Raw genomic sequence first — 10,884 nt, forward strand, 5'->3', positions numbered from 1 at the left:
CTCACCAACACTCCTCTCATCGGAGGGGACTCATCACCATCAACATCTTCATTAGCACCATCTCATCTCCAAACCCTAGTTCATCACTTGTAACCAATCTCCGTCTCGCGACTCCGATTGGTACTTGTAAGGTTGCTAGTAGTGTTAATTACTCCTTGTAGTTGATGCTAGTTGGATTGTTTGGTGGAAGAGTTTATGTTCAGATCCTTGATGCTACTCATTACCTCTCTGGTCATGAATATGATTATGCTTTGTGAGTAGTTACTTTTGTTCCTGAGGACACGGGATAAGTCATGCTAATAGTAGTCATGTGAATTTGGTATTCGTTCGGTAATTTGATATGTTGTATGTTGTTTTTCCTCTAGTGGTGTTATGTGAACATCGACTACATAACACTTCACCATTATTTCGGCCTAGAGGAAGGCATTGGGAAGTAGTAAGTAGATGATGGGTTTCTAGAGTGACAGAAGCTTAAACCCTAGTTTATGCGTTACATCGTAAGGGGCTGATTTGGATCCACTAGTTTAATGCTATGGTTAGACTTTGTCTTAATTCTTCTTTCGTAGTTGCGGATGCTTGCGAGAGGGGTTAATCATAAGTGGGATGCTTGTCCATGTAAGGGCATTACCCAAGCGTCGGTCCACCCACATATCAAACTATCAAAGTAACGAACGCGAATCATATGAACATGATGAAAACTAGCATGACAGAAATTCCCATGTGTCCTCGGGAGTGTCTTTCCTCCTATTAGACTTTGTCCAGGCTTGTCCCTTGCTACAAAAGGAATTGGGCCACTTTCCTGCACCTTTGCTACTTTTGTTACTTCTTGCTTGGTACGAATCATCTCACCACACAATCACTTATTACCGACAATTTCAGTGCCTGTAGATTTTATCTTGCTGAAAACCACTTGTCAGATCCTTCTGCTCGTCGTTGGGTTCGACACTCTTACTTATCGAAAGGACTACGATTGATCTCCTATACTTGTGGGTCATCATCGATCTACCTGGTATGACCCCGTCAAGAGGGTGAACACAATAAGCCGACATCAAGCAGAAACAAAACTGCTATATAAATAGGAGTTTTATTTTTCTTGGACCTCTGTAGTCATAAGAAAAATACCTGAAGCTTGCTATAGGAGATTTGGATCATCAGGGATTTTTGAATGGATGAAAGGAGGAATAGGTGGTCCTTAAAGAAGCCCATAGAAATCATTCTGTTAAAAATGAGTGGAGGCACTCAACAAACATAGCATGATTTTAGAAATATTCAGGAACTTGTTTCACAGGATTGGAAGTTTGTATGAATATCCTAAGGATTTTACAGTATGGAATAAATAGGAATAGGCACTATTTATTTTAGTGCAATAGAAACAAGGCAGAGAAAAATGTTGACTAGGGCTAAAAAAATAGAGTATGATATTATAAGGCCCTAGAAATTGGAATCACTCCATTTGGAGTTGATTAGAATCCTCTAGGATTTTTGAAAGGTGAGGCTAAGAGTATTCAAATCTGTATTTTCAAAATAATACAACAGAGAAGTTGTTTGGGAAAATGTGCAAAGCACATCTTTGGATAGCCCTTGACTTTAGGAACCTGGAGGATTTTGAAGCATCAAATTTGGAGCTCATATGATTATTCTATGGATTTTTGAACTTCACGAAAAAAGAAAAAGGCAGAAGGCCTACCAGACTATTCTACACCCAGTGGCGCAGGGGAGGGAATGGGCCGACCTGGCAGCTTCGGTCTGGGCAGCTGGTGGCGTTTCCCCACACGGAGGAGGCATCTGCGAGGGCGCCTCCACTTATGGAGATGGGCTCGGCTCGGAGGAGGCTTATAGGGGCCCCCCTTGCCAGGATCATCTCCTACCTCCCCCTCACATAGGGGAGAGACACGAGCTCGATCCGGCTCGAGCTCGCGCTGCCCCGGCTGCTAAAACCACCCCCGGCGATGGCTGGTGCTCCTGCTGGCCTAGGGGGGTCGCGCCGCCCCCGTTCCATGGCCTGGGGGGCGAGTGGAAGGGACGGAGCTCACCAGCAACGTGGCCGCAGAGGAAGCCGACACCCAGCTCGGCCTCGGCCGCACGACGCCATGGGAGCCACAGGGGGGAGGTGTTGAGGGTTCTGGGAGAGATAAGAGGCTGAGGGGGAAGCCAGAGAGGGCTCATGCAGAGGATAAAATGGAGGGGGCACACAGGGGGGCTTGGGAGCACCTCGGTGCTCTGTGCACGGCAAGAGCACGCGTGCTAGGGGAAACTTGGCGACTTCTAGGCCTCGAGAAGGGCTTGGACGAGTCAAGGGGGATGCCCTAGTGCTCTGAGACACGCCACAATGGTCGGATGTGGTCTGGAAGAAGGAAACAAGGTGCAGAGCACCCATATTGCAGGGCAGGGTGGTGGTCAACACGACCACCTGTGCCCAGGTTGCCATTTTGACGAGTCAAAGATGTGTGGGGTGTGGGGCATGCTAGCTGGGGTGTGACTGGGGAGTTTGGTCTCTAGTGGAGCTGGTTTGAATGGGTTTTGACTGAGATTAAGTCTGTAATAGCAAACCTGGAGCTAAGGAAAGTGAGTCTTAGATGGGGAGTCTTGGGGGGGGGACAATGTCTCGCAGTGTTAGCTATAAAAGGACTACAACACTGCCAAGTTTGAGCTCAAGCACAAGAGGGTAGCTAGTACTTGCTGTGCAAAGCTACATTTCCGCTAAAAATCAACTTGTAGATGTGCTGCTCATTTCTCCCACATGAGCATGCCATATTTTGATTTGAAATGATGCATTAGCATGCTTGGGAATCTCTGGAAAGAGGTGGGGTCTTTGGCTTAAGTAGAAGTGGGGCAAGAGGGATAAAAATGGTGATCCAAGGGTAAAAATGCGAGGTCGCTACATGGAGTCTCCCTCTAATAATTGACCACAGGCCATGGCAAGGCTACTTAAGGTAAAATGTAACTATAGTGAGTTGTGGTAAAAGTTAAGATCAAGGGTAGTAGTGGAAGGGGCCAAAGTAGCCACTTTGGTGAGTGCACACAAGCTGTTTGATGATTGCGAGGGCTACCAGATGGACTTCAGTTGCTACGAAATTAACAGGATCAAATAATAGATGAAAATAAGCATGGACACCAAATTTGGGATTTGGTGGGGAAGGTTTCCAATTTAAATTTGGAAAACCCATGAAATAAATAGAAATGGCCTTGTGCTTACAAAACTATTGAAATCAATTCCCACAAATCCAATATTTGGTGTGGGGGCATTATTTGAGCATTAAACCATGCCCAAAATGTTTGGGGCCAATTGGATAAACTATATAATGTAAAGTTTCTCAAAGTTAGAAATCAACAAATAGGGTTTTGAGGGGGTTCGAACAAGTTCTTCTATTCTCTTTGATGCACCACTTGGTGTGGATGCATTATTGGAGTATCACAATATGTCTACCAAATTTGACAACAATTGGAGACGCTTGACAATGTAGAGTTGCTCAAATTTGGATCTGGACAGATATGGGTTTTAGGTGAATCAAATCAACTTGGATTGAGATGAAACTTGGCAAGATCATCAAACATAACATATGTGACATGCTAGAATTTTTGCAGAATTTATTGAGAATATTTCTTATAGAAGTATTCCAAAAGCTTGAAATAGGCAGGAAGGGTTTTGAAGGACTTTGCCCAATATTTTGAACATGACCATGTGTTGAAACTCATATATATGGAATATATATGTGCATCGAGTTTCCCTAATTTTTCTCAATATTTTGAAAGCAATAAAAATAACTTTTCTCCATAAGAGAGCATTTCTCGCCTCATAGGAAGGCATCTTAATCAAATAGTAAAATAAGTTTTAAAATAATAATATTATGGTTTTGGGAAGCCATTTTTATAATTTGTTTTAAATACAATAATTGGTGCAAAATAAATTCCCTAATTTGAGGACTTGTAGTACAAATCCCATCTCAGGGGTTTTTGAAGGCTTAAATCAAGGAAATGCTTTCTAGTGAAAATAAGGTTTGGTAAAAATTGTTTCTAGTCCTAAACACATGGCATGATCATTGGGCAAGGGTTTGGGTCCAGAAGCTGAGTCTGGAGAGTAGTAGGAGAATTGGATTCAAACACAAGCAATAGGCAAGCAAGCAAGCATCACATCAAGCATCACAAGCATTGATAAAAAATTTTAAATGGCCCTAATTTTTGAAATAAGTTGATTTAATCAGGAAGGCTAGACACAGGGTGTTACATATACCATGCTCTGTTTTCCTTGGGAAAGGTATACTCTAATAGTTTTGTGAGAACACATTTTCCATTCCATTGGTCTGTTTAATCTAACTTATCTGAGAAGTGGTAGTTCCCGCATAGGTAAAAACCTCGGTGTACAACACTGTCAGTAAGACCCTCTTACTATCGTGGATAACATGCTAGTAACCGTCAGTGGACGAGAACTTTGCCTATTGGTCCGACTCGTTTCAACGAGCAGGAAAATGGTTATATTCGTCCCCCGTCCTTGGTACCGACGTTGTTGCCAACATAACTGACGGGCTATCCTTTGACATGTCTTTGTACCAAGACTGTGCAAGATGTCACCACTCTACCTACTCTAAGCATGCATGGTGGGCCCATAACCCACCATTCCACAGGATCGAAAGCCGACTCTCTTGTACATATTCGATTCCAAGGTATCATTTGCACTTGGATTCATATGTAACACCCGAGCCACCGTCCACGAGATGATCTATGTTAGTATCATATGGCTTTTGATTGCTCCAAACCACTTTCCCCTTCTAATTAGGCGTCGAATGATTTCCTACCCATTTGAGACTTCTGTACCATCGCATATAGCTCTCAACGAATTCCTTGAGTCACAACTCGAGAAATAATTCATGTCTTCTCCCGTGAGTTCACTGGGTGATGCCCAACCTTCTAGAGATACATTCTTACAGAGTTTTCACTCTAATCACATTCGTAGGAGGTTGATCCCGAAGGAAGGATAACGACTCCATCAGGTTGACCTGAATCAGAGTAATGAATACATCAATGAGAAGGACCAACCTCTTCGATGAGAGCAACAAAGACAAGAAGACTCCCTAGGGTTTTGTAACCAACGTTTCCCCCTTACCTATACCTCATAATTCTCACGAGGATAATTTCTTTTACTGGTGGTGAGTTGTAACACCCCTGGTTGAAAGCTAAGGTAACATATGTGATCAAGCTACAGTGATCACAAGATTGAGCTAATTCTTTTTTTGCTAAACCATGTTTGATAATTTTGGAATCATATCTCTTTTCAAATTTCTTTTGAAATTCAATATCGTTTTAATAAGTGGTTTATCTATTTTGGCAAACCTGAAAAAAATTTATGTTTGGGTTACAAATAATCCTTAAGAATTTGTTAAATTTGAACCAGGATTTTATAAAGCTTTTAAGTGCCTCTAAAACAATAATAACAAAGGCCAAAACAATTATATAAATTCCTTTTGAATTATGTAAATCTGAAAACAGTTTCTTGCCCGCAAACTTTATATGGTACTGTCAATTATTGCATTTGTAATAATGGGCAAGTTACCTAAAGTTTTGCATAAAACAAATAATAATAAATATTGCAAAATAATAGCTTTTATATAAAAACATAAAGTTTTATAAAAAGGAAAAAGGCCTCCCTCTTGCGAGGCCCTTGGCCCACTACACAAACCTCAACCCATCTTCCTTTTTCTTCAACCTCATGTACGTAGAACATGCATGTCATGCCCAAGATGCAATCATATCCTTATTTTGGCTCGAGGGCCTCGACGGGGTTAGAAGCGCATGTCGTCGTATCGCAAGAACGTTTATCATTACAATTACATGTATAGAAGAGATGAGTATACGGGATTGGCTTACACTCGACACGAGCAACAACATGAACATCTCAATACAACAATACATTCATTCATCATGTAAAAGAGTAGGGTTCTACTATGCACGAAATCAAACGATAAAAGTAAGTGACGTCCATCCTTGCTATCCCAGCCTGCCGGCCTAGAACCCACCCTAGATCGATGAAGAAGAAGAAGAAACTCCAAATAAAACAATCATCTCGCTCATGTCAAAGTATTGCGTTACATATACCTGCAACTGTTGTTGTAGTAATATGTGAGCCACAGTAAATCAACAATCTCATTTCCAAAGGTATCAGGAATAGCAACGCTTGATCGGTGAGGTATGGTTAAGTGGTGACGCTACAACAAGCACTAAGAATTTATTTGAGTCACTAACTTACGAGTAAAGTAATAAGAGGGGGGTGATCTACGCATAATGGTTGTGAACTAATAATGATCCCGTTGTGATCCTGAACATCTACTTATGAGTGAAACAGAACCCCACTGTGTCCTCTCTCGGATGCAAAACTCACGAGTAGAGAAAGTCACGGTTACACACACGGTTGACATATTTTATTTGATTTTAATTAAAGTTTGCTAGAAGAAAGTTTCTAAGTTGCCACATAACCGCGGCCATGGCTTTTCGAAAGATATTAACCCTGTAGGGGTGCTCCAACTAGTCCATCACAAACTACCACAAGCTGCAAGGAATAACCTCAACCACGGAAGAATCGTAGTCTCCTCGGAAATTCCGATGGAAAACCTCAACCTCGAGATATCCCAGTGTATCCTCGGAATCCTGCGCACAAGACGTTCGAGAAGGGTTAAACAAATCCAGGAAGACCGTCCGACAGGCCAAATTCCAATAGGAGTCGCATGTATCTCTCTCTTAGGGCACTATGAGATGAGCACTACGTACGATGGCCGAATAGAAATCCCGCGAGTTGCCCCGGGTGGCCCCAGAAGTGGCTCTGTTTGGACCAATACACATGAGGAGTACTAGCCCGGGGGGCTGATTAATTATCCATGGGGTGATCATGCCCTATGCCAATTTTAGTTGTTATTAAGCAAATAGAACCAATGTTGGGCCTTGCCGGAAGAGTTTTATCCCAAAACGAAAATCAAGGGGGTCCCCACAACAACACCAAACATGTTAGGAGCGGTCAATATGGAACATAACACCGGTACACAAGTAACAAGGGAGGTAAATGTGGAACAAAACACCAAGCTAGAAGGCCAAGCCTTCCACCCTTTACGAAGTAGATAGGTGCATTAAATTAAATACCAATAATATGGTGATATTCCAAAGAATATCCATGTAAGCATCAGCACCTGCAACTAGAAACACTATAAGAAGGCTGAGCAAGAGATAACACAGCAAAACAAAGGTTTGCTGGGATGTGGAGGGTCTTATAGGTATTTCATGGCAATATTGGGCGGCTGACATTTAAGTGATAGGTAACAAGACATAGCGATAGAAGCGAGACAACTAGCATAGCAATGATAGTAGTGGTATTTAGGGAAATGATCATCTTGCCTATGATACCACTTGGAAGAAGAACGAATCCCACATATAAAACAACTGAATTGGAGTTACGGTTAGCAAGTTATGAAATAAATCATTTTGGCATGGCATTTATGGAAAATTAATGCAAGCAACAAGTTAAACATTTTTAGCATGGATGAAAATAGAATATTGTTAATCTTTCATGTTTAAATAATTTTAATCCCATGCATAGTTATTTAGTTTTTAACATTTGAAAATAATGACTTTTTTTGGGAAATATGCATTTCCTCGTTAATGTTAAATTCTTCACGCGAAAAAACGGGGGAAGAATTGCAACATAGTGCAGCAGCCGAGGATGATTTGGCCCAAGTGGTAGTGTGTGTGTGCGCAAAAGAAAAATAAATAGAAGAGGAAGTACAAAAAGGGTGACACTGGGATTCGAACCCAACTCCCCTCCTGTGATGGATCGATGCTAAAATTCTATAGGCAAACATTGGGGTGCTTGGGACTCGAACCCAGTAACTCGTGATTGCCAGACCATCTCGGCTTCAAAGTAACTTTTATTTAAACTGTGTTTCCCAGAAATAAAACATAGCCTAACGCTAACTGAAACAAACTACAAGCGAAAAACTCTATTTTCGTGGCTGGGAATGCGAGATGCAAGTGCAAGAGCGCAAGTTGCTGTCAGTTGTGCGAGGCATCTCGAGCGAGGTGAGGCAGAGGAGGCGAGATCCAACGTGCACGAGGTCGGCGACGGGCGAATCCGGAAGATTTGGCGCGGATCTGGTGCCTTGAGCTCCGCCGAGACGAGGCGAAGCATGAGCGACGGGGACAACCATGGCGGCCTCCTACAGTTAGTTCAGCCAGAGAGAGAAAGGAGGTTAGAGTGGGGAGAGAGAGAACCACGGGAGGGAGAGAGAGCTACAACACTGAATAGAGAGGGAAGGGAGCAAGGGCGACGAGACTAGCCTGGTGATGGAGCTGGTAATTGGCGATGACACTCTCCGACACGGGCGGTGCGAGCCGACAACAGGGCTTGGTGGGGCGGCTACGACGAGCTCGGGGGCGAGCACCCATGGCAGACCGCGAGGGATGGCATGGGGTCCGGCTCGGATGGGTACGGCGAGGCGGCGAGCGGGGCTTGGGTAACGCCCTGCTGTTGGATCGGGAAGTGGCTCTGACCGCCATGCTCGATCTTGAGGAAGGAGCATTCGCTCTCCTCGGGCGCATGGTCACACCTGGTTGGGGAGTTGCTGGAATCGAGGTGGGATGGATGGCTGCAGGCTGGTTGGTCTAGCATGGAAATGGAGGCAATGATTGGGGTGGTGGCGGCATAGGGATTTAGTGGATGCGACAGGTTAGCATAGGGTTTCTCCTGTTATATATTGTTTTAAGATTAGGCTAGGGCTATCTTGTCCCTCTGTTTTAGAACAGACGGTCATACATAATAGGTTAGGAATCCAATTGAAAAACTGATAATAGTTTTGGGGTATTACGGGGTTGATCCGGAATCCACGGGCGTAACCGTCTAGATCGGGTCAGGTGAAGTTTTTGGACTAGATTGCGACAGGTCGGTGCACTGTGCACCGGGCTAGGCGGAGAAGAGATGGAAGACAGGCAGTGTAACAACCTAGAACCGACGCTCCAGAAGATTCCCCTTTTATTCCATTATCATCGTGTGACTCGTGTGTTTGTTGCATTCATCATCGCATCATTCACATCATCCACATTGCATCGGTGCTCCGTTGTCGTCATTTTTTCAAAACTTGCATCCTTTATAAGTTTCCTGTTCTCCTTGTTTTTGTCGTTGACAGTTTGGAGCAAACCACACACCCAGGCGCCCGCGACATCGCTAAAATCTTATTTTTAAAAGTGTGTAGAAAACTTTCTCGGATTGGGTTGAAACTTACAGTGCGGTCGTATCTTAATGGAGGTAGTCGTGTGCCAAATTTGTCGCAATGAGAGTCCGTTTGATACCCGAACGGTCGACCGTAGAGGCACTGTCATCGGTTTATTTGTCGGACGTTTCAGTGTTTTAAAAACCATGTCACGGGCCCAAACCTCCCTCTCATCTCAGCCCACAATCTTCCCCGGACAGCCCAACCAGCCCACCTAAGCCTACCTAACCCTAGGGTGCAACCAGAGCCGTCCGATTGCAATCGGAGGGCTCGAAACACCCCCAAAACCCTCAAACACTAACCCCGTGCCTATTTAAACCACCCCACCTACCAAAAGTGGCCTCCTCCCATCTTTGCCTCGTTTTCTACACCAGCCTCATCCGCTGCTGCCACTTGGCCACCACCCAGCCATCGCAGCCGCCGCCCTCCACCACTCGTGCATTGCCACGTCGCTTCCCAGTGCCCAAGCCGCCGCGGCCCAAGCCAGGTCCGCCCCGGGATGAACCGGGCCCGAGGGGAGCCACCGCCGCCCATAGCGAGCTGCGTGGGTGCGCCTCTCGCTCCACCCCGCACACTCGCACGCCACCTCTAGCACCCGCTCGACCCCGCAACCCTGCCACCTTCCGCAGCTCGCCGGAGCACCGTGGCCCCGCCGCTGGCTCCCCACTTGCCGGAGCGCTGCGAACCCACCGCTGGTTGCATGCTCGCCGGAGTTGCGTGATGTCTGCTAGAACTACGTCAGTATTTCCCCAAAGAGGAAGGGATGATGAAGTGTAGTGACGTTTGGTATTGCCCTCAGTGGTGAGACCAAGTTTATCGAACCAGTAGGAGAACCTCCTCACACCACGTAAACAACACCTGCACACAAATAACAAATACTCGCAACCCGACGTGTTAAAGGGGTTGTAAATCCCTTTCGGGTACGACTCCTAAAGATAGGCAAATAACATGAGGTAAAAGTGGTATATAGGATAAATAGATCGCGGAACAAATAAATTGCAGAAAGGTATTTTTCTATTTTTGGTTTAATAGATCTGAAAGTAAAAGCAAAGGAAAATAGATCGCAAAGGCAAGTATGACGAAAAGAGACCCCGGGGCCGTAGGTTTCACTAGTGTCTTCTCTCGAGAAAAATAGGAAACGGTGGGAAAACAATTACTGTTGGGAAATTTATAGAACATCAAATAATCATGACGATATCCCGGCAATGATCGTTATATAGGCATGACGTCCAAGATTAGTAGACCGACTCCTGCCTGCATCCACTACTTTTACTCCACACATCGACCGCTATCCAGCATGCATCTAGTGTATTAGGTTCATGGAATAACGGAGTAATGCAATAAGAATGATGACATGATGTAGACAAGATCTATTTATGTAGAAATAGACCCCGTCTTGTTATCCTTAATAGCAACGGTACTTACGTGTCATTTCCCTTTCTATCACTCGGATAAAGCACCATAACATCGAGTCCATCACAAAGCACCTCTTCCCATTGCAAGATAAATAGATCAAGTTGGCCAAACAAAACCCAAATATCAAAGAAGAAATACGAGGCTATAATCAATCACGCATATAAGAGATCAAAGAAGACTCAAATAACTGTCATGGATAAAAACATAGATCTGATCATAAACT

At 44.3% G+C, this 10,884-nt stretch overlaps 1 protein-coding gene across 1 annotated transcript; it reads right to left on the reverse strand.

Moving 5' to 3' along the window:
• Positions 1-7,889: 7,889 nt before the first annotated feature.
• Positions 7,890-8,680, reverse strand: LOC123446303. Its single transcript, XM_045122975.1, has 2 exons — positions 8,317-8,680; positions 7,890-8,195 (listed from the first exon to the last, which is right to left on the reverse strand). Exons 1-2 carry the CDS (start codon positions 8,575-8,577, stop codon positions 7,980-7,982), a joined length of 477 nt encoding a protein of 158 aa, XP_044978910.1. The 5' UTR covers positions 8,578-8,680; the 3' UTR covers positions 7,890-7,979.
• Positions 8,681-10,884: the final 2,204 nt, after the last annotated feature.

The sequence above is a fragment of the Hordeum vulgare genome, chromosome 4H (genome assembly GCF_904849725.1).
Source record: "Hordeum vulgare subsp. vulgare chromosome 4H, MorexV3_pseudomolecules_assembly, whole genome shotgun sequence".
Lineage (NCBI taxonomy): Eukaryota > Viridiplantae > Streptophyta > Magnoliopsida > Poales > Poaceae > Hordeum > Hordeum vulgare.